Genomic DNA, 25263 nt, shown 5'->3' with positions numbered 1-25263 from the left:
GAGTGTAGTCTATAACCTCTTTGTCAGCAGCCTGCAATGAAGCACTCACTCCTAGGGACAAGTTGGGCGAATGTGTGTGTGTGTGTTTATATTGTGTATGCAATATAAAACCAATGCTTCTTATCAGTGGAAGGAAATGTCAAGCCAGTGTAGAATTTTCAGGTAGGAGCTCTTATTATGAAGCCCTGAAGCGAGGGGAAAAATGTTTACGACTGCTAGTCATGCCACCACATTCATCCTGCAGTCACAGGTGGAGCGCCTCTTACTACCAGCAGGAGGTATCCTGGCATCTTCCCATATTTTCTGCCACTATTATGCTCCATAATCTCTCTTTCTCTTTCCTCTTTCTCTCGCTTTCGTCCTTCCAAAAGTATCCTTTTATCTTACATTACCTTACCACATGCAGTCTCGCCAAAACTTTTTGAAGTCAGGTTTCACGCTCACAAGTGTATTTTTTATTCTACTTTTTCCAATTTGGTCTTACAAAGAAGGTGGCGAACCACACAGCCCTCAAACACCGCAGGGATTCACCAGGACCTTGTTTCTTGCCCCCCCCCCATTCTCCCCCCCATTCTTTCATTTTTCCACCTTTTGAAAAGCAAACAAGGTGAACTGAATCATTTTCAGTGCCCTGAGCCTTTTGTAGTCACCAAAAATTAAAGTTCTGTCTTACCGGATAGTGCACTGCACAGGGCTTCATCTATCATGTCACCTTTGAATGCAGCCCACTCGAGGGCTCAGGCTCAGGCTCGATCACTGAACCTACTGGGAGAAACTTCTCTCAGCTGATTAATGTACGTTTCTACTGATCAACACTGGCACAAAGTCCACTAACTGACAGAAGGTATGAAAAACACATTTGAGAACACAAAATCAGCTCAATAATTCAATGAAATACACAATATATAAAGATCTAACAAGAAATAAATGGACCGTTGTTGTCGCAAAAGCTTAGACTTACCTACTGCAGAATGCATTCTTTGTAAGTAGCAGCCCAGCATCAATTCTCTAAACTTCAAATTTAAGCTGAAAAGTGTATGAAAGGCCACGGACGACAAAGAAGCTGTTTCAATACTACAATACCGGCTTAATTATTTCAGCTTCTTTTTGAATTGCCACCTGGTCTGTATTCAGAGGCACATTCCCTGCAGCTCTGTGAAAGCTTTTAATACTTTTATTTTTATCCATCACAATAAGACAACTAGATCATCCAAGACACTTTTTACATAAGGGAGGCATCTGATTAAGGCTAAGTTTATTCTTAAACATAACAGTGAACTAGGGCTGGGCCATATTATACCGTTCACGGTAATACCGGTATAATGTTAGGCAACGATAGGAAAATGAAATATCGCGATAGAATGGGAGTAAAACGCGCATGCGCAGTGCCTTTGTTTTCATACGCACATGGCCGATTGTTGAGTGAAACAAATGAACCAGAATTGGTTTGTAAAAATGGTGCAACTTCAGTGATGTGGAACTGGTTTGGCGTTTGTCCGTCAGATACACGACAAAGCACATTTTTTTGCAGAACATGCAAGCGGCCGTCGTTATTGTCGTATTTGTCGGACTAAGATGCTCTTAAATCTGGGCGTAATCTGGGTCCTAAACTCCGTAAACCTTCAGGTCAAACGAACACTGCAGCATCACTGAGAGTTTAAAAACTGTCTAAATTCTTTCATCTTTAATAAAACGATCAGCATTGCTGCTTTACCAGGTGTAACTATGAAGTTTAACTTCCAGGCATCCATGAAAACAAAATTTATTACATTTAACGGAGTTAGAAGTTAGCAGGAAGCTAGCGGAAGTTAGCTCGCTAGTTTCGCTAGTTACCCAAGCATGATATAGCATGTTCTGACTGAGAGATTTCTGAATAAATTCAAACGTACAGCTCTGCTATCACTTCCAACATAAATGAAGACGGGAAACTAAACAGCAGTGACGTTTGTAGGGTTACTGAAGTTGGGCTAGCTGCTATATAATGATGTGCTACGTGATCGCTAGCGACACAGCTATGTTAGCATGACATAAACAGTGAAGCTGGAGGACGAACACTAACACTTTTCCACTTATAAAAGTTAACGTGCCTGATAGTTAGAGACAAATGCAATCGCATGGCAGGATGCTGTAAACGGACCAAACTTCAGTCAGGAGAACAACTGAGATAATCCATAACAACTGAGATAATCCATCCACAATACGAGGTTAGTCATTAATATACTGCAACAACATGGGAATAGAGCAGCTGCCAGAGAATTCAACATTAATGAATCAATGGTACAGAAGTGGAGGAAGCAAGAAGAATGAGTTTAATAAAGTTTGATTTATCTGACTGCCTTGTTTCGCTTAATGTGCCTTATAATCCCGTGCACCTTATGGTCCGAAAAATACGTACTGCACACTGCAGTTTAATGTTGCAAAGCACCTCTTTTTAACTTCAGTGGATATTATACATGGTTATGCTCAGGATATGTCAGCCCATTTCTACTGGAAATGCCTTTTGGTTAAACTTTCAGCAAGGAATTTGTATTCGCACTGTTAAATTTTTATATAGCTTTAATGTACATAAAAACCAGCTTCTTGTTTAAGTGAAAATAAAAGGAAGGTTGTCTTTTTGCACTAGTAATGTTGTGGAGTTGTATTTTGTCTTGCATCAATTATATCGTCAGTTATATCGTTATCGCAAATTTTCAAATATATATCGTGATAAATATTTTTGGCCATATCGCCCTGCTCTACAGTGAACCCATATATATATATAGTCAGACCAAGAAGAAGTCTGAAACAAGTGGTAATAGATCCTTAAATTACAGGCAGAAGTCACAAATGTGCAAACGTGTGAAGAGACAATTAACTTTATGTCCAGTGACTGAAGTGACTTCTAATATTAGGTTTAACTGCACAACTGAGCCTGAAACCCATCACCAACTGTCAGCTAAAAAAGAAACAGGTAACTGTATTAGGTATGAGGTTCAACTGCTTAATGCTTAATGAAAACATCTAAAAAGCCAATCACACGCTGTTTTAAAGACAGACACACATAAAATACTTATTTAAATCAATCAGATAATTTTCTCAGGGAGGTCAGGGATGAGTCCCTGCCCCAAGTGGAGGAGTTTAAGTATCTTGGGGTTTGTTCACAAGTGACGGGAGAAGGGAACGTGAGACTGACAGACGGTGCTGTGGCCGCAGAAGCTCTCAATTTACTGGTCGATCTACGTGCCTACAGTAGTGACTGAAAGAACGAGATCGCGGATGAAAGCGGCAGAAATGAGCTTCCTCCGAAGGGTGGCTGGCCTCTCCCTTAGAGATAGGGTGAGAAGTTCAGCCATCCGTGAGGGGCTCAGAGTAGAGCCGCTGCTCCTCCACATCGAAAGGAGCCAGTTGAGGTGGTTCGGACATCTTACAAGGATGCCCCCTGGGTGAGGTGTTCCGGGCATGTCACACCTGGAGGAGGCCCTGGGGCAGACCCAGGACACGCTGGAGAGATTAAATCTCTCGGCTGGCCTGGGAATGCCTTGGTCCCCCGCCCGGACAAGCTGCAGGAGGTGGCCGGGGAGAGGGAGGTCTGCCCTCCCCGCAACCTGGCCCCAGATAAGCGGTAGAGGGATGATGGATAGAAATAATTTTCTCCTTAAAGCATTTTATAGATACAAAGAAACGACTTATCTGCATATTGCTTTATTTTAAGATAAAATAACTTTTTTTTTTAAAGATAAAGAGGCCTTGTACATTTTCACATCCTAACTGTAGCTGTAAAAAAAATACTTTCTTTTTTCAACACTTTTTATTGTATCTTTCATTCAATACTAAAGCCAACGTTCAAGGCTTTTTGTCAACTGTGTTTGCAGTGGAGCTCAACAAACAACCTCACATTAATAAAGGTGTCAGTCAATAAATTGGCCTCTTAGCAGGACACAGAAAATTTGGTTGCCGAGCTACAGAGTAAAAGCAAAGTACTCATCAGCCAGCTGTTTGCACAGCTATTCTCTTCCAATATTTAAAACCTCAATAAATAATCAGCATCTTGTTTTTTTTTTAATGCATTTTTAACAGTGAGGCTAACCTGGTTGATAAAAGCATTTCCTGTGACTATTTCACAATAAAAGCAAAAAGCAACTTGTAAAGCATATAAAGAAGTGTAAAAAAAGAAAAATATGATAACTTATTGAACCTTTTTAAGCCTTTACCTGGCATCTGTCTACTGCAACTTGACTTGACTTGGCTTGCAACAAAAACTCTGCCTGTCTGGTAAAAATCCCACTGTAGACATCAGCTACTGCAGAAAGAAGAACCACATTGTGCACACATTTAAAGCCAGCATGTCTCGGCAGATGAAATAAGGTATTAGCACTATTTGTTTTTGTCGCAGGGACAGAACTTGCTGCCCACTTGCTCAGTTGAACATTAATATACTAGACTACCTGTGAATTCAACACCCACTTTGTTCAAAATGATAAACCCCATGCAGCAGACTGTGACAGCACTGAGCAGCTCCTTCAGTGGGAGACTGCGGCACCCACGGTGTGGGACGGAGAGATTTCGCAGGTCTTTCCTCCCCACTGCTGTCAGACTCCACAACAAAGACTTTAACTGAACAAACACACACATCCACACATGTGCAATAACACTAAGTGCAATAATCTTTTCTGGCATCGTTGTATTTTTACTCAGTTGTATATAGCATTCGTATTCTATTTTTATCTTATTGTATATTTTTATTCTATTTTATTCTACTGTATATAGTATATTATTTTATTCTATTCTGTACAGCTGTGTACTGTATTTATTCTTATTGTATTCTAATTTTTGCGTCATAACTTTTGCACTGTCCACTTCCTGCTGTGACAAAACAAATTTCCCACGTGTGGGACTAATAAAGGTTATCTTATCTTATCTTATAAATAGTGGTGTTTGCAGAAAAACGGAGCCATTTATTTTAAGATTATCCACGGCCCACTGTGAAGCTCAGCAGAAATTTGCAGTACTAAAAGCCTGAATGGAAAAATCAGGAACATTTAACACTCAAACATTAGTATGTAATGAACCGTGTCTATGTAAATGTATATATCTAAGCGAAGGTCTTCCTGCTCTCTTCAAGTCTTTTTCTTCATAACGCCGCCATCATTATTTCTCTCAGGAACCACCAAACAACAAAGAGCTAAACCTACTTGGTTGTGACTGAAACTGAATATTTTCAGAAGACCTGAAAGTGATGATGAACTCAGTCTCAATATTTTCTCAGTCAGTCTAACCTATAATTCATGAACTCGGCTGCCTCTCCAATCAGCACTTAAAAAAATACTCTACAGTTTTGTGCTGATAATGACTATCCTGTCTGTCATAATCAAAACCGCAATCAAAGGGGGCCTGTGCGCTTTGAGAGCTGCTCACCGGCCCCGTCGGATGATTTCTGAGACTTTCTGGGCTTGTTGATGGTCAAACAAGACGTAGCAGAAAAAGCCTCACCTGCAAGACAAGCGCAGTTTACCATTTTCTGTCACACTAGAGCAGAAGAACAGAAGGCATTTTAAAAAAAGGAGGCTGGAAAAGTGGGGGTTGCTAACTTATTCTTCCTTGATCAGGAAGTGTAGGAATATCACATCAAGGAATATAACAATGAGTCGACAAAGAGAGGGAAGATAAAAACTGTTAATATGGTGGTAAACTGAAAAAGGCGAAAATTGTTATTCCATCTGCAGTAATCTACATTTGGTGACATGCTCTCCCCTTCTGTTTGGAAGGGAAGAAACCAGACCCTCCAGTACGGAAAACAACAAGCATCGATGATAGTAGATATGAAAAATATTAACAAAGACAGGGACGTGCTGTCTGTCAGAGGGGCACACAGAAGCAGAAAAATCGAAATCCTAGTTATTATGTGGAAGCACGCTTTCTTCAGGTGAAGTAATAAAAAGGCTTTTTTTTGTCTGTCCTTGAACAGAGGGGTACACTTTCCTTTGGACACAAAATCATGGGCAAAGGACTAAGGTGGAGGTGGGTTACAAAGCGGCTTGCGGAGGCACAGCCTGTACGGGAAGGTATCAGCTGGGTCATCCCATGATGCGGTCGAGATCAGATTTTATAACCCAATGTACTGTAATTGTGGGCTAATGCTAGGTTCAATAAGTTAAAAATGTATTTAAACAATGTAAGTTTAAATGATTTTAGCAAAAACTGTCATGCAAATGTTTTATAGGGAAAGAAAATAACTGTGCGTTCTACAGGACTTTATTTCTTTAACAAAAAAATCTAACTGAAATGCGTCAGTGTCTGTGCTTTGGAAGTTAGATCTGTGGTTTTCAAATGTTAAATGCTTAAGAAACACCAAAGGGTAAGCTAAAATTTTAATGCAACAAACATGTTGGCAGTACTTCTTATCAGTATACTAAAAGACAAAATCATTTTAGATACCCCATTTGCAGCTTTTTAACTTTGCATGACTTTTTCTTAAATTTTGCAATAAGCTCCACTACAAGAGAAATCACCTGCATCAACTCATCAGACACACTGACACGGTCCAGAAAAAGCTCCTGCTTCCTGTGCTCCTGACAGAAAGGATGCTTGGTTTCTAAATGTGTCCTCAGCTTGCTTGGCACCATGTTAGCATTAGCTAACTCCTCTTGACATGATGCACTTGGGCTGAGGGGCTGTTGACATCCTAGCTCCAGCTGAGACCATAAGACCGATCTACTGACAAATCGCCCCCTCCTTTTTTCTTTAGTCGGTGCGTCACACTGGTGGATAGTTGTGCTTTGCTCCACACAAGTAAGCGATCTGCTGCTCCCATCACAAATTTTATGAATCTTCTTGCTATCAGTCATGAACTTCAAGTCCAGCAACTACACTGCCTTTCATGGAGTGTTTAAATTTTGGCGGCTCTTTACTATCAGTGCAGCAAACTTGTAGTTCAGCATGTGCATATGTTTCTGTGACTACATGGCCAACAAGCTATGGCTCCCCGGGGACAACTGCACAAGCTGAGTCATTCTAACAGCTGTCAGTTAATCATATGGCTGAATCTGCTTACAGTGATTTAAAACCACACAGGCTGTGACAGGGTTTGATACACAGTGATGTGCTCATGATTTACTGCTGTATTTGTCACATGCGGGTCCAACAGATATATACCACACATATTTTTTTCCTACTGGGCAAAGATTGTTTACTCAGTCTTTCAGAAGATGATTAATAAACCAATACATCTGCGCCGTGACAGGAAAAGTCAAAGCAACAGCCGTGGCTTTGACAACAAATCAGTTAATTGTGTCACTTGCTGGCAGCAGTGTTTTCCTCTGTTGTATATTTCTCCATTTCAATGAGCTGCCATTTTTTCCACAGCTTGTTTTCCTTTTAAATGCACCTGCGTGGCGTGGAAACCCTCCTTTCCTTTGCTCTACTTCAGTGTCTCACTGGTCTCTAACTCAAAGCAAGCAGACAACAGTTAAGCAGTAGAATAAAAGTGAGGAAAAAAAGCAGAATTCACAAGCTTGTACCTTATCAGGGCATTCCAGTGACAGGAGGAGATGTACTGAAGTGTGACCTGGCACTTATCCCCTCCTCTGTTGTCTCCAAAGTTCGGGTTTATTTGGATAAACTCTTTGGGAAAAACACTTACAGCTGCATGCAGCTGCAAACAGACAAGCGCACGCTTTCTCCTTTTTATTTTTTGTTTCTAGCGTTACCCTCCGAAGCACTCTTTTTTCATCCTGCTGGGGTCAGAGAAAAATTTGTGAAATCCTTTTGTTAGGTGTTAAACAAGGTAATTATGTAGAGTATAGTGTTTCGTTATAGCCTCCAGGATGCTGTGAATAACATAAAATAATGTATTAGGGTAGACTTTGTTCACATACCTCTGTAAACAAGTTTGTATAAACTAACTGATATAAAAATGCTTAATTTTAGATCAAATGATCCACTCAGACATTTATTAGGCACACCTTGCTACTGTAGCCGTTACACTTTCATGTTTATGAAACCAGGTTGAGATGATCTGAGCTTTGTGACATGAATGCAGCCATCAGACGATGGGTACCCGGCAGTCACAGAGGGATGCACTTGGTCAGCAATACTCAGGTAGGCTGTGGCATTAAAATGATACTCAGGTGGTACTAAGGGGCTCAAAGTGTACCAAAAGAAATATCCAGAACATCATTACGCCCGAATCATTGATATAAGGCAGGATGGATCCATGTTTTTATGCTGATTATAAAAAAATTCTGATCCTGCCTACCAAATGCTACAGCACAAATCAAGACCCCCTGGTGAGCAAGTGCAAATTGTAGTCTCAGTTTCCTGCTCTTAGTTGAAAGGAGTGCCATCCGGTGTGGTTGTTTGCTGCTGTAGCCCATCTGCTTCAAGACCGGATGTGCTGTACACTTCTACATACGTTTATTGTCATGAGACATAATTTGAGTTACCGTAGCCTTCCTATCAGCTTGAAGGATTCTCCTCTGATCTCTGGCACACAACAAGGCATTTTCACCCAGAGAACTGCTGCACTGGATATTTTCTCTTTGTCAGACTTAGAGATATCTAAAAATATCTGAGAATGCCTCAGCAGATGAGCAGTTTCTGAAATACTCAGACCAACTATTCTTACTCATTCTGATGGCTGGTCTGACCTTCGCAGGTCTTGACCATTTCTTCATGACTAAATGCAACAAGTTGCTGCTGTGTGATTGGCTGTATGGATATTTGCCCAGATAAGCATCTGACTGGTTCCTAATCTGACACTGATATCTAAGTACAGAAGAACATAACAAACACAGACCTGAATCAGCAGAATTATGTACTGTTCTTTTTTTAAAAGTCACAGACAAAGCACTTTAAAGTGAGCTTACTTGACATCTAAATCACGGGTGTCACTCTTATTTTGCCTCATAGACCACAGAAAATGTGCCACCACTGCATAATAACCCATACAAATTATATCCTTCTTTTAACATAATAAAGTGCAAGTACACTCGGAAAGCTTTAAACTTTAATGAACCATCCATTTCCGATACAGATGATGAACAGCCAAAGATGTGTTAAGAAAAATAAGCGCAACTGTGAGTCTACTGTCATTACAAAGAAATGCTACTTTTGTAAATCAAAGAAACCCATTGGCGTGGTATGGTAGGCCATGGGTAATGAAAAAAACCATTAATAACTTTGCAGCACAGTGCTTTCCACCATAAATCATAGTGGAAAGTCCAAAAACAATGCCGGTCTTCCCTGTAGTTTTCACACTTTGCAAAGACATCCACCTCGATCTCAAGTATTAAAATCGGCTCTGAATATTTGAATTAAAAAGGAAAATGGAGTTTAAAAAGTCTATAAATTAATCTTTCTCTCAGCTCTTTACCCTCTTTTTGGCTCTCAGACCCAAACCCAACAGTTCCTTTTGAAGAAGTAAATCTTTTATAGAACGCACACAAATATAGCTCCACTTTTAAAAAAGGCTCAGTATTTTCCTATCATAGCCGGACAGTGTAGTTTGCAGCAAACATTACTCAAACAAAAGTAAATAATGCATTGGATCGTTGCTGTGGAGTAGTACACATTTAATGCACTACTGACTATTCTGGGCAGCAGAATTATGTGGGTCATATTCTGCTACTTCCTGAACTTCAATACCCGTGTGGAGGGATATAACGGTGTGACCTTTTGATTGTTAGTATCCTTTAATAACTTTGGGCACCAGGGAAGCTCTGTGGCACAGTCTTAGGTTCATTTTGCTTTTTGTCTCATTTTTTCAAAAGAAAATAAATAATAATGCTTAAAGGTATCCTTAAAATCATCATAAATCAACATAAATTACCTTAATGCAGTATTGTATATATCATCTAGGTTTATTTATGCTAATTTAAAAAAAGTGCAGTGCTGGTATTTACACTGTTATTCACACAATGACATTTAATTCAGAAGCTGCATGTCACACAAACACCTGCCACACAGTCTTCCTTGCATCCAATCTCCAGGCCTCAGGCATGCTCTGCTGGGGATGTTCTCAAAATACACCCATCAATCATGCTGTCGACATCTACGCCTGCCATCCCCAACCCCTCCGACTCCGCTCCCGACTGCTGCAGAAAGGCTCAAGGTGAAGGAGGGCGCTGCGTTTCGCCATCTATAATAACTCACCTGTAGAAGTGCACACACACTCACTGCAGGGTGAGTGTGTCTTCACATTCACAAACAACACCCTGCACCCCACAAAAATCACAAAATCGATCTACAAAGTCCCGCTGAGCTGGCTAAATTGACATCACAGCGAAAGGAGAGATGGCATTTCCCAGGCTGGAGTAGCGCTGTCCCATCTGGACAGAAGTGATGAAGTATCGGAGGGACACACAAATACATGCACTGGATGCCGTTTTTTTTTTTTTTTTTTTTTTTTTAAATTGCAGATGTGAGAAAAGCAAAGAAAAACGAGTAAAACGCTGGTCCTGCTAGTTCCCCTGGAGAGAGCACAAGAAGGAAGTGTGAGCCCAAAGCTAGCCTGTGAGACACGATAATAACTTTGTGTGTTTGGCCGTGAAGCTCCTCACATGACCAGAATGTAATTACTTGTCTGCGTTTGCTGCCCTCTGTATGCACGAGCCCCGTCTTTTGGGATTCACAGAGGCAAAAGACAAGAGGCGCTGTAATACGATTAAGCACGATCAGAGTAATAATCCCTCCCTGCAATTTATGCGTCTATTCATACACTACGTTATACTGTATGTAGTATAACTTCCCCTGATATATAGCATATCTTCTCCAGATAGGACAAACTGACAGCTAATTAAACATGAAGAAACAGTGAGAACAAACTGCTTTTAGTTTACTTATCGGGGGAATTCTCTTTCTCTTTACCTGTGAAGGCAAATAAAAGGGAGAAAACCAGCTGAATAAGTAAAGAGGTGAGACAAGAGTATGGCCCATTCAGTTTATTTTTTTCCAGGCCAACAAATATTTGGCAGGATAGAAAAAAAAAACACAACCAGGCAATTTTAAGTGAGAGAGTGGGAATAAAAGCAAAGAGGGAGGTTCTGTAAAAAGCCTGTTTTTAAAACCAAAACAAAAAAGAAGAGGCACGAGGACACGAGGGAGAGAGGATGATATAGAGGATATAGAGGTAGAGAGTGGAGGTGAGAAAAAATATAGGCAGAAAGAGTGAGGGAGAAATATAGAGCGAGTTATGTAACTACAAGGCGCCTGTGATGTCAGCTGCTCTGTCTTCACTGAAGCTGACGCTCCTTTGAACATGCAGGAATGAGCACCCTAACCTGAGCACACATTTCTGCGCATATTTTGACAGAATCTGGTTGTATGCGTTGCAACTGACTTTAAACATGAGAGGGAACAAGTTGTCTTCACCAGAGGTGAAAACATTTACTCACATATGGCTGTTAGGTACAGCGCTGAGGTTCTAAACAGTCAGTTGGGGTTTTTTAAATCTCTATTTCACCTCATTTTAGGAGGAAAACTGTAGATTTTAACAGCATAACATCTGTCTGACAGCTGCAGTTACCAGCTGCTTTTAAGATGAAAGGCTTTACGTCCAAAACACTTAAAATATCATGCATTATACTAAGATTAAACACGTCACTAGTACTTAAAGCAAATTGTGAATTGTGTATTTCAGTATGTATGACCTATGCAGGCAGCTTTCGTATTCCTTAGTCTTGTGTTGACGTAAGAGATTCGGCTCGTCTGTGAGCAAAGAAAATTCTCCCTCCACAGAATGAAACCTACCTCAGAGCCGTGTAACATAGGCATGGTCACAGTGGCTTTGTCGATCACTTAATCACTTTATTTTATATACATTTATTTAAAAAAAATTTCATATTCACACTTTTCCAAGTACACAAGTCCCTCTGACTAAGGTTGGTGATTATCTCACAGGATTAGGAGATAACAAGCTCGATCATCTGGCTCCTTATTTCTTGCCTTGTTAGCCTTTTGTTTAATCGCAACTGCTAGATAACAGTTGACTTAGAGAAATGATACGACCAGATACGAAAATAATTTGCAACAAAGCAAAGCTTTCCTCCTTAAGTGTACTCTGGTGACAGTACAATTCTCCTATCAAATTTGTAATAAAGAACCTTAAGTATTGCGGTTTAAGTCCAGTGCATAAGCACTTCTTCCATGTGTGCTCTTCACTTTCACTCCTCTCCTCTACACTCAAAGTCTGACTTAATACTGTACTCCTCTTCCTCCTTCTCTCTCCCTGTTGTCTCGTCACACCTCAGAGACTCCACCCCGCGATCCTGTTAGTGCTTATCAGAGCATGGCTCGGGTTCAAACATGGACACGCACACGCCCACACCTTTCCCCCAATCAATACCGAATTTACAGAGGCAGCTTTTCTCTCCTAACTGAGCTCAGCTCTCAGGGGTGGCTGGTGTCACCAGGCTGTGGAAGTTTGGCTGAACTACATACATCTCGTATGGCTGCTGACACAGAAACACACTTTGAGTTACTAAAACCTACAAAGCAGAGCAAAGTGCACACCACCGTATTATCTTCCCTGGCGGATCTTTAAGTCTTGGATCGTCAAAAGAAATATATCTGAAAGCTAAATAAATACAGAGGTCAACAGCTTAATTATGGAATTAACAAATCCCCGAACACAAAGTCAAATGAACCAAAAGCTGTGTGAGGCTGAGATGTTGATGCAGTGAGATGGCTAAAAAGATCCCAGAATTAAATAAGATTCTTTAAGTCGAGGTTTAACCCACATAACAACGTGTGCTTGCAGTTAACACCGTAACAAAATCAGAAATCTCTTTCAGGAAATTCAATATTCCAAACTATAAGGAAATTTGCCCATTTTGACCCACTGAGGTGCAGCATTCAGCTATAACTTATTACTGAGCTCAACAATTCTCCTGTGTTTTCCACTTGAGAATTGAGCAGTCACAAAGTTCAATGACTACAGCTATAAAAAACAAAAACTGTAACTAATTTAAATTTGGCTGTTGCATCCCTCAAGATTGTATCCCTGATGAGCCACACTGTTTTCCCAGGACTCCATTAAATGTGAATTTCAATATGGGAAAGAGGAAGAAGTTGCAAAGACTTAGCTTTGGGGAGGAAGGTGATGGTGAGAAAAAAACCTACTTATATTCAATATCATGTGTACTGGCGATGATGACACAGAAACCACAATTTATGCTTCGTTGACCGTCCTTAAACTTCAAGAAGTTAAAATAAACTGAGACCCGTTTCTCATGACCAGAGATCCTAAACATTAAAGCTGCGTTATTTCAACACAGAAGCCGTTTGATCTCTAAACCTTTAAGGCGCATAGTGAACCTGCAGATAAGTGCTGAAGGTGCACAAGGAGAAAACCTTGAAGGAGATAACAGCTATATTTCCAACAGGTGCGTTTTTTACCTTTTTTTTTTTTTACAGGTGCAGTCACTGAACTTTTTCATTCGGCTGATCCCGACCTGAAGCCACTGTTATCAACTGCTATACAGTTGACTCTCTTGCCTGACTTTGATTCGTACCGCTGGGACTAACTAAGTGGATGAGACGCCCCGAGAAGATCAGCAGCGATCCTTGCAAATATCAGCACATCTCCTCATGTGGTGTGTCCTTGGTGGATAAATAGGATTGGAAGTCTTGGAGATGAAAGCACAATCACATTTGGACTAATTCCTCACAGGCGCCTTTGTCTTTGTTTCTGTGTCATTTCATCATCTTGGAGATCATTCTCCCTTTAATGTCTGAAGATTTAGAGAGAAAGGGGAGTTTCAGTGACTACATGGGGGTTCTTTTGAATAAGAGGCAATTTTTTGGAAGGTTAAAACAGGCTATGAGTCCCCATGTTTAATGCTACCAAACCGCAAATACAAATATTTCTATTTTCACTTAAAACATGCTGGAATCCTTCATCATCTTATGTACTTTATGTAGGATGTAGATTTTATTTAACTTCATGGTACACACCAGGGAATATTTAATGTGTAGTTGATTGAAAAACAATAACCATGCAGCTCTGCGAGGCTGTAGTTATGCAGTTATGAAAATGAAAACATGTTGAGCAGGAAGTAGTTGTAGACAAAACAGTGCAAGCTGGTATGAATATCATTCGTTTTCTAGTTTTTTAAGGAATCTGACTGGTGTTAGGTCAAGAGCTGTGAAAATTAGATTTCGGATCAGGTGTTTGTGCGAGATGAAAGGTCAGAGTCACTGGAATTCATTTGTAGGTGGAGAGGAGGCAGTAGTGTCTGTATTGAATTTCTAGGGCTGTGCAGGAATATTGCACCATTTGAGTATTTGTTCAGCTAATTTTGAAATGATGGACTTGTGTAGAATCTCGGCTTGGGCGACCTTAAGGTATATTTTATTCCAGGTAACTTAATTATGCAACGTAAGTATAGTCAAAAACACAGCAGGAGAGGAAGAAGAGGATCACAGAATCTCTGGAAACACTCAAAACTACAGAATTCATTTAATTGTTGTCGAGGCGTTTCAGATATCAGTTACCTTGTGCTGGCAGATGAGCACCAAAGCTGTTATGATTTCAAACTCCATATAATAGCTGAGATGTTTTATACTGAGGTGGTTGTTCAGCTTTATTTCACAAAAGCTTGTTGTCTCATCTGCCTATGGCTCAGTGACAACAGAAAAAAAGTAAAAGAAGGATGGCAGCCTCCTTGAAACTAGGAAAACATCAGTGGTAGCCTACTGATTTTCTTTTCGCATTCAGCTTCTGATTGCAAGTAGCTATAGTGACCAACTGGTCCAAAGATGATGGCACATGTCACCTTCTGTCTCTAAACTTCTGTCTCTAAGACCAACTGCAATCACTCTGAATTTACAAATGCAGAAAAACTGCCAATAACTCTTTGCAACAAGGGACTCAACTGCCTGCCAACTTGTTGCATTCTGGTTATATTTCCATTAAAAGGTAAGCTGGCTGAGTGTCTGTGTCACTTGCTATCCTGCAGGAACTGTGTCATTATTTGTAGAGGAATTTCTGAACTTCTGTTTCAAATCTACATTTCTGGCTGGAGTAACTGGTTAATGTGAATTTCTGTGAATGTAGATGGTGACAGATTTGTCATTTCTGCTGATTTAATCACAGCTACAGACCGATAGCAGACTGACTCCATGTTATTGCTGTTTCGACACACCAAAGTCAGTTTAAAGACGGCAGCTGACTGCGAGTGGTCGCAAAGCTGGTCTCTGTTTTCAAAGCAACGAGCTAAAAGGGAACGAGATCACAAGTTCATTGCGCACTTTGGCAATAATTTGTGCCAAGTCTGTAATTACCGTTTTCCGTATTGTGACTGTAGCCTCATGAAAGTTTATTAGTACACTTCCAATTATCATTTGCCACATTTCCAAAACTAAACAATACACCAACATATGTAACTGTCTGTCATACAACTGGCAACACAGGGCAGGTTAAATTTGACCTGGGGCGAGGTGTCATTTGCTCACATGACTTGCCGTCTGAACACTCATTCAGTGTCCAATGTATTTATGTGCTTCCAGGAATATGCATCCTGAAAAAACCTTGCTGCCCTCCCACCATAAACAAGCATGCACTGAAAAGAGAAACAAGTAAGCAAGGTAGTCACTTCTCTTCTCTGTCTCTGTCCATCCTATTATTCATATTCAACTCATATTCAACTGCACTGCTCCCGCAGCGCCTATAACTCAGTTGATAAACCCCCTCTTGGTCACGCACAAAAAGAAAGGGGAAGCAGGAAGGCTGGATGTGAGAAAAAAAGAGAAAGATACAACTCACTTGTGTATTTGTATTTGTCTATAAAAATGCATTGACATTCATCTCCTTTCTTTTTGTTGTGTGTTTATCGAGTGTGTGGGTGGATAAAGGACACTTCAGATCTCGCTCGGTTGAGAATAAAGAAGTCTTTGTAACCTCCAGTCTCTTTGGTCCTGGGTTTTAAGCACACATATCACGGGGCTTCCTATCAACTGCAGCGCGGGCTGCCACACACATTAGCGCTGCCTCTACATAACTCCTAAAACATACAAATCCTGTACCAGCGTACACAATTTAGCAAATGTCCTTCCACCGACTTGCAGGAAATCATGCCACTATGCAGCTCATCAGAGCAACAGGCAAGATTTTAATCTCTTGAAATTAATGCCGTGAGCAACTTACATTCCAGTGTGTAGTTAGCATCAGTGAATGTAAGAGGCAGAAAAGCATAAAAGAGGAAAAACGAATAGACGATGGAGCTGCTGTACTCACCATCCTCTTTGCATTCCTCGGGCGGCTTTGCTTTCTTGGCTAGCCTCGGGTCCAGCCACGATGTTGTCTTAGTGTTGTGGCTGTGAAGAAAAGACAGAGAGAGCGTGAGAGGCAGTGTGATAGATGGCGAGAGAGAGGAGACTTGGCACAAAGAGAGAGAAGGAGGTTGGTGGATTCTTAATTCAGCCAGAGAATCATTTCAGAGAGGAAAGATGAGACTCCCTTGAGTGCCTGCGTCTAAAAAAGGTGACAAGAGAGACGAAAAATGCTTTAGGTTAACAAAATGGCAATCAATACTTTTAATTTGCTCACTGTCTCTCATTAGCGGGCGGGGGAGGAGGAGAGGAGAAGGGATAGGAATGGATAGAGGGGTGACTGGGGGAGTGATGGAGAGGAACAGCTGTGGGCTTGGCAGATTCAGCCAGAGCCCCAGGCAGAGAGCTGGATCTAGATCAGATATGATGATGTGCCAGGGAAGCGCAATGCATCTACGCGGCTTGTCTGAAGCTCTGGACCCACAATGGCCTCCCTTCATGATGACAGAACAATAGTAGGAAGGGAAAAGTCAGGGGAGGTGTTGAAAATGCCTACAGTAAAAAGATAAAGGAAGCGAGAAGATAAAGGAAGAGGATGCAGCGAGGAGACCTTCTTATATCTTTTTTCTCTTTAATACTTTTAACTTTTGTGTTTTCCCGCAGGATATTTTCTTTGCAGCTAGGTGTCAAACACATATAGATTTACAGAGAGGAACAGTCTTGAAAACATGCAAAATGCAAAATATAGAGATAATAAAGTTAAGTTAAGTGATGGTCTGTTGATGACAAAGAAGACAAAGGGAAAAACACAAAAGTAATCACCGAGCAAAAAGTAGTCTGGCATGTTTCTCTCACCTGATTCACTGAAGTGCAATGAATCAGCTTCTTTTAGGGCGTTTTCACACCGACACACTTTGTTCACTCTCGTCTGAATCAGCTGGTGACTTTGTGAACTAGTAGTTTTTCTCTGTGGCTTGGTTGCTTTTCACAAAAATAAAACTCCAAACAGACTCCAAGAAAACCTAATTGTGCCACAACAAACCACGTGAGAACTCTCAGACCACACAGCAACAAAATAAAATACAAGAAGTAGTCGCTTTTGTCTGGCCTGGTGGATAACACAACTAAGTGAGTCCCTGACTAATTTTTCAGCCAGGGGCTAGAGTTGGTTTACTCTTACAGTTTACAGCATGCAGCTGGTACCCAGGTCAGATTATGAGTAGATCATGTTAACATAAAGGAAACATTCTCGTTTAGAAACGGACCTGAGACAAACTGCTGAACTGCTCCTCTTGATGCACTTGAGTGCAAGTCTGGTCAAATCAGCACAAATGAACCAGAGTTGGATTTAAATGGACTAAACAGCGCAGATGTGAAAACACCTTTAGTCTCTGTTAACACCTCCATAGAGCTTATCGCTGTTAGGAATGTGGGGCTAGGACCCAAATGCAGAGTCAGGAAGCAGGCAAGATAAACAGAAAAAAAAAAACCAACTCCTGTTTATTGGCATAGAGTCCGTAAGGTACCATACATACAGGAGTAACACCAGGAAACACACCAACAGGGTTAATGGACACTGAGGCAAAAGAGAGAGGGAAACTGTGGCTATTTATACACATAAAAACACTGAGGGCTAATCAGGAAATAAGACACAGCTGGGAGGAAAGAAGACACGGGTTCACAGATTCAGCACTATCACAGGGGAGGTAGTAAAACTAAAAGTAAGTCACAAAAGACAACTAACTGCCAAAGTGCAACACGGAGTAAGCGACAGCAACCAGGGAATCAGACGCAAGACTGAGCTTGGCACATGGGAAAGATACAGGAGGATAGACAAAAGGAAACACATGAGAATACTAGAAACGGTAATGAAATACAACTAGAAAGGAAGATTCAAAATACTAGGACTAAATGAGAACTGAAAACTTCCCAAGATGCAAAAAACTAAACAAAATCCAGAAACAAAGCCCACAGACCACAAAAACAGCACACAGCTCGATGCTAAGACTGTAAATCTGATAGCCAAGTGCATAATTTACAGGATATTAAACTGAAATAATAAGCTAAAAAATAAGAACATCCTCTATACAGCTGCCGAATTGTTGTTGGTTCTCGGTGTCTTTTCAAATTAGTCATTTACTCAATATTAAGAGGTTTTTGAAAAAGAGGTTTTTGATCTCAACGGGACATTCCTGGTTAAATAAAGGTTAAATAAAAAAATAAAACACAAGGTTAGGGTTAGGCTAACTTGTATAGCTGTTAAAGTATATAATTTTATTTGAAAGGGAAAATCTTCTGCTTTTATATGGATAAAATACATCCTAACCCCAAAAGAGTGCCAACAACCTGCTGGATGATGATGTTTATCCAGAATACTAATTGCTGGAATATTAGAATAATTAAAATAAATATATATAAAAAAACTACGTAGAACAACCAGATAGTTGTTATAGCCCTGCAACATTGTGTTTGCGCTGTGACTAGCTCAATTAACTGAGTTAACATGTTGACATTTGCTGATTAGTATTAAATGCTGCACAGAACAAGGCGTTTCTGTCATACAAATCAGTTATTTTAAATACAAATAACTGAAATTGAATAACTGAAAATAAATAAAATAAATAAATACATTTCATTAAAATATATATTTTCTTGATCAATCAATTAATTGTTTAATTAGTTATAGGCAAAACATGTCAGAGCAGAGATCTTTATATATTTACAAGGTTGAAACTGCATCTTTGCCAGAAATCACAGCTGTTTCATTGTAGATTTTTTCTCAAAGTGTATTGAGGTATTTTAGTCTGGACCAAAGTAACAGACTGATTGAATGGTGCATTGCTGTCCTTTGAGCTATGAACAGAAGCCTGAGTAGAAAAAAATGGACAGATAAAAGAGGAACAAGAAGCTTCATGCCAAATACAGAAGAGCATGAAGTGAACTTCAGTGCAAGTTAAAGTCTTTGGCTTAAATGTTGAATCTTTTTCATCAGAGCTTTTTATTCTCTTTTCTTTCCTCTACTTTAGCCTTTCAGTCATTTCTTCTCCATTACTACCTATAGTATATAAAACGTACTACCTCCTTACTCATTTTCTTGTCCTCCCTGTCACCCTCTCTTTTTTCCGCCTTTGCTATTTTTAATCACTTTTTTTCCCTTCCCTCTTCCTCCGTCTATTCCTCTTCTCAGACACCTCACTTCAAGAGCAGTAGGTAAACGAATTGATCTTATTTGGAGGCCAATCAAAGACAAGCATCCTCCTGGCATCACTTATGCGTAGAAAAAAAAACCCTTGATGCTATAAATGCGGTAGGCTAAGTGAATTAGTTGTGTAATGTGCTTGATGGATGTGGGAGCATGAGGTTTCTCTGTTTGGGGTAGGAGACATATGGCGAGTTGTCTGCAGAGGATAGGAATTAAAAGTTTGCATCTGTGGCAAATAGACATGAAGAGACAACATGTGCCTGGCTGGCTGACAACCCTGTCTCATTTCTTACTTTGGTGCTGCTGCGGAGCTTCTAGCAGTTAAAAGAGTGCGCTCAAGCAGGCTGGGATTCAGCTGATTCTACGGAGAGATTTCTCCTAATCACTGAAATGATCAACTGGTGCAGAAAAGCTCCCAAACTTTTTCGCAATTGCAAAACCCCCTCTCTGCTATATCTACATTTGTTAATGTTTTACAAGAACTCAAATGCACACGCAATTCCCACCACACCACTGCAAAAACACACAGCAACTCAATTATTCTTATGTAATAAAAATTCACCCCATGGTTTTACTGCAGCTGTAAAATACTAACAACTCCAATGAATTAAACTTTAGAGCGTTTATAAGAGTTCTACGTAGCAAGGTATTTCTGGGGAGCTTTAAATCTTTAAAACCACCATGTATCACATATAGTCTGTGTGTGTGTGCTGAGCACAGAGGCAATTAAACAGTGCTGAAAACATAAAGTGACCACATCTTTAGCAATCTTCTTAGGATGTAAGGCAAATGACATGATCTCTGAGTATGGCGCTCAGATTCAGAGCTGTCCCTCTGACGTACTCATTTCTAATCCCGTCCATCCCGGTCACTCCCATTGAAAATCTTAACAAGCTGCCTCCAGCTCAGCTTCCCGTCTTTATGTCAGTGCTACTGTTTCCAAACCATACATCATCTAACGCTCGTCTCTATCCACTACACCCTGCCTGCGCTCTCTTCCTCACCTCGGTTTGGCACTGCCCGTTCCTTCGGACGGTTGACCCCAAGTATTTAAACCCCTTCAACTTTCACTACCTGTGGTCCTTGCAACTTCACCTTTCCACCTGCCTTCCTCTTCTCCCCAGAGCATACCTCCCACTTCACCAGACTCTCTCCCACCTGGTCCCTACTCTCACTACAGATCACAATGTTGTTTCTGAGCATTATAGTCCATGCCTGACTTCACCTGTCAACCTGTCCAATCAGTTCAATCGATTATCAATTTGTTCATTTTTCTACTTTTGTTTTTAAGAAATGTGTAAGCTGCTTATTATTACAGAGCAATGCCTTTAATGAAATTCTTGTATAATCCCAGCACCAATGTTTAAAGAAACAGTTTGTCTCATAGTTGATACCGATAATTTTTCGTGCCATGATATTTTTTAACATGCAGCCAACACAAACAGATGATTGGCAAGCAGATATTTTTATTGGTGAAGTAATATCAGCTGACATCAATGGTCAGCTGATATATTTGAGCAGCGGTCCCCAATCACCGGGCCACGGACCGGTCTGTGAGTCGTTTGGTACGGGGCCGCGATTGTTGAGGCAGGTGTGAAATTTATGGTTTTATCGATTTTTATAGTTTTTAAAAAAAAATCGTTTTTATCGTTAACTTGGTTTCCCTGGGTCTTTTCCTGTGTGTTATGAATAAATCTTCTTTTTTTGGTACCAGTACTGGTTTTATTTTATTGTATTTATCCGCGACACCTTAAAGGCCGGTCCATGAAAATATTGACGGACATATACTGCGGCACAAAAAAGGTTGAGGACTGCTATATTAAAGGATTTATAATTATTGTGACGTGAGTTTGTACAGATATCCATTCTGTCCACAGCTGCACACAACAAATGGCTGACGGTAAAAGAAAATATTCCAATAACTACGGGAATGCAAAACAACGTTCAAATTCCAATTTTAAAAGTTTTTTTGTTTACATGTATCATCAAAACAGGCTTGATATAATTTTTTTTTTTAACATAATACTTTAAAAATGGCAAAAACAAAAGTGAAGGAAAGGAAAGTTCTAGAAAATTATATTTTGCTCATTTTTCAGAGACCTTACTTTAAAAGAAGAACGTTTTTTTAGCTAAAGTTTTTTTGTCACTTTACACCCCGCTGAGGTCTTTAAAAATCACTTATAAACATCATCAATTTCAAGAATATCTGAGAAAAGTCTGAATGCATATATCATTCAAACACTTACTCTATGAAGTAGACTTCTCCTTTCTCAGTGTATGCCATCTCCCAGTTGTCTGGCAGCGGCCCTAGCTCATCGTTCTCATCTGGTTTGGGCACTGCCATCTTCGGGATCTGTCCATCATCTTTGGGTACCTCGCTCGGGGCCTCTGCTGGGTTGATCTGCGGGACGACGTCCCCTGAAGCATCTGTGCTCTTGTCCTCATGTTCACTTGATTCTGAGGTGACAACAGGACAAGATGAGTCAGGCATGACATTATCATCGGAGAGGAACGGGGGAGGGCGAGGAGAGTGAAAGACAAGGGAGCTGAAGTGTGGAAAATGTGAAGGGACTGATTGAGAGAAGGGGCTAGGGGTGGAGGCAGAAAAAAGAGGAAAGAGTGATTAGAAAAAGGTGAGAGGAAGTGGTGACATTGGGGAAAGACAGGAGGGAACAGAGGGAGTGATTGAGGTTAACAAGACAGAAAGATGAATAAATCAGAGGAGACAATAGAGATTGAGAAAGTAGCAGGCGGTGATGCCCTACTTTGAGTTGTGGCAGTGTGTGAAAGTGTTAGCGAGAGAAAAATGGGAAGACAGAGAAAGAGATGGCAAGTGTGAGCTCATCCCAGAGGAGGTTTGGTGGAGGGAAGTGAAGAGGGGACAAATGAAAGTAGCGGATTGAGAGATAATCTATGGGAGGGAAAGCGCGAGGTAGTGATCTGCTTAGATCACAGAGCCTGCTGTGCTCTATTGATTCCCCTTCTGCTCTCCTGGTCAGCCCACACTCGGTCCCTTTCAGAGACAAAACTCCTCCTGAGCCGAGAGAAGCTGCCCACTTTAACAAACAACATGCCTCAGCATGACGTTTTTGAGCATCTCACTATTGCTGAAGATATTTCCACTCTTGATTTATAAAAACTTTTCAACACTTCATGTACAAATTTGAACCGATGGCATTCTGGTCATAAAAGTGGTGCTCTGCTTCAGTTTGGGGTCTCCAAAGATGACAAAAACCTTTTTAAGAAACCCCCACTACCACTAGATTGAGATTACTGTTAATAAGCAGGTAAAAACATAAATCATGTCAGCTTCATTAAAAGTTGACTACCATACAGTAGGTCTTGTGTCAAAGTCTTAGCTTTTACATGCTGGGTTTTAATGAGATCACAATGTCAGAGATTTATATTATTTTATCATCCACAGCAATGATGTCCGGCAGGCTCCAGACAAAATGAAAGTAAAGTCAAAGTGTAAAATAACATGCAAAAAAACACACAATCTACTTTTTAAACTTTTTTTTGCTTCTGATTTCCTTTCATCAATTCAGGTATTTTATGTCTCTGATCCAGTAAAACAAATATGATAGTTAAAGGAAAATCATCACTTCACCCTTAGAACATTTAATCTGAGTATTTTCTGTTTGTTTTTCTTCCGCAAATCATGAATCTTACCTTGTTTGACCTCGTTGCCAAAAGGAAACCAATATTGCATCCTTTAACCAAACTTCCCTTCTCAAAATATCACCTTAACAGCTCCATAGTATATAGCCGTAATTACATCCAAAAATACAGCTGCAGCACAATATAAAAGTAAGTGCAGGGATCAGCTGAAATCAGCACTCAGACTCCTTGAGCTTCTGTGCTGCTCTGACTGATGCTGTGCAGTGAAAGTCTTTTCCTGAGGCCATGAAACCATCTTAGAAAGTCACAGGACCGAAGCGTGGCTCTGGATTTGGAATCACAAAATTCGAACTCATAATGGTGTTTTTATGATCGCCTATTCATGTGATCACGGGTTTCAGTGCGTGACGGAGCAACTCCATGTATCTGTGTTTGTGTGTTTACTTGTTATAACAAGTGAACACACTAGAAGATATACTTAGATACGTCTTTTTAGTCTAGTCTTTCAGTGCAGAGAATGGCACCTTTCTCTATCAGTTTATGGATAACGACAAGCTCTAGAGGTTTGGCCTTGTTACACAGAATGTTAAAACCCCTTTTCTGCCAATTTTCTGTATTTACAAAGAGGATAACAGCACTTTCTACAGGGCTGATTCACAAATGAGAGAAAGCACTTAATAAAATGCCCTTGTTGATTTTTAAACAGCCTACAGGCTTTTGTTGAATTGGGGAGCAAAATATGTGTTTGCCCCTTGGCTATCTGTTCTGAGACACTGTTTATTAAAAATGGTACCTAATGAATGATATCAAATTCTAGAGAGCAGCAGCACTAATGCTTTAATCATAAACTGTTTGTGCCGCAGAGGTAATCACTGCGAGAGCGAATTGCCGTTCACTGTTTATATATCACGTCATTAAACTACATATAAAGATATTTGTGTAACCAATTAAAAGTGATAATCTGCCGTAAAATCATTTTCAAAGAAATGCATGTAAAAACAATCTGTTCCTGCATCTGTTGCTAGGCAACCGCCCTTAAAGAGACTGTCGCTGTAACATGCAGATCAGACTGAGCCCAAGCGTGACCTCAGACCCTGCTGTCATGATGAAGCCTTCGGCAGAAGTGACCTTTGCCTCTGTGCGTCTGTGGAGGTTGCTGTCGGGACTGACCTGGGGTGACAGCAACACCGTTGCCATTGACAATGGGTCTCTCCTCCTCCTCCTCCTCGGGGGGCTCGATGCTGGCTTTTTCCATGTTGCTGACTGACTTGTTGCGTTTCCTCTTGCCCTCTGAGCTGGGTCTGGCGCCCGGGAGCAGCTGGTCCGTTACATTTAGCAGCAGAGCGCTGGGCTCAGCCGGAGGCTTTGGGGTGCCGTAAAAGTTATCTGGAAAACAAAGTTTAGCTATAGACGTACAGTAGAGTGCAAAGGAACTTTAGATTCTCATACATCACATAATATCACCAAGTTGTCAAATTCCCTGTGAAAATGAGAGCAGGATGAAGGGATCTAAAAGATGGATATCACTGACAAGCTCTGCAAATTTTAGATCAAAGCAACATTTAGCTAAAGCGCAGCCTCACTCTGATGGTATATGTCCACAGCTTCTGTGATTTCCACACTTCCCAATCACTGACTACGACAGCAGCTGGGAAATGCGTTCTGTTGCCAAAGTGTTGCAGTTTCACTGAATGGATTTGATTTGGCTTCTCCCCATTTGAATCAAGTTTACATTTAGCCAATTTTATGCAAATCAGAGCTCCCCAAACCTTTTAAACTAACCACACACACACACTCTAAAATATAGACCCATTGAACAGTTTCAGGGTTCATTGCTTACCTTGGTGTTTAAAGGAACACGTTTAGTTAAAGGTTTGCTAATATATAAGAAAGCAACTAGAAGAGCTGTTATTTTGGCCCATTTTATCCTCTCCCTCTCTACTGGGAAGAACCTCAGTACTTCAGAAGGAAACATGTTGGACCCCCCCCTTTTTAAGTGTCTTAAAAGTAAATATATCTGCTTCTGTTAATCCCAGGAGATGACATGACATTAAAAAAAATAAAATCTGCATTTCCATAAAATTTTAATAAAGGAAAAGCAGCACTGAAAAATAATTCCTGTGTACATAATGTAGATGCAAAGAGGCAGCAGAACGGGCACGGAATAAAGAAAGTAAGGATGAGAGAAGCGAGAG

The 25263-nt window shown here is 40.5% G+C and overlaps 1 protein-coding gene across 8 annotated transcripts in view; it reads right to left on the bottom strand.

Annotated features, from left to right (window-relative positions):
• Positions 1-25263, bottom strand: part of magi2a (membrane associated guanylate kinase, WW and PDZ domain containing 2a) — a 262531-nt gene that overhangs the window by 64504 nt on the left and 172764 nt on the right. For all 8 annotated transcript variants that reach the window (XM_086269989.1, XM_086269990.1, XM_086269991.1 and 5 more), the window contains exons 4-6: positions 24239-24454; positions 21694-21904; positions 16211-16290 (exon numbers count right to left, since the gene is read on the bottom strand). In XM_086269989.1, the coding sequence (XP_086126115.1) occupies positions 16211-16290; positions 21694-21904; positions 24239-24454 (507 nt within the window). The remainder of the gene's footprint in view (positions 1-16210; positions 16291-21693; positions 21905-24238; positions 24455-25263) is intronic.

This window comes from Aulonocara sp. 'chitande type north' Nkhata Bay, linkage group LG17 (assembly GCF_057382095.1).
Source record: "Aulonocara sp. 'chitande type north' Nkhata Bay isolate Kocher_YH1m ecotype deep benthic linkage group LG17, A_spYH_male_GT1.1, whole genome shotgun sequence".
In the NCBI taxonomy this organism is placed as follows: domain Eukaryota; kingdom Metazoa; phylum Chordata; class Actinopteri; order Cichliformes; family Cichlidae; genus Aulonocara; species Aulonocara sp. 'chitande type north' Nkhata Bay.
This window is presented reverse-complemented; position numbering and strand designations above follow the sequence as displayed.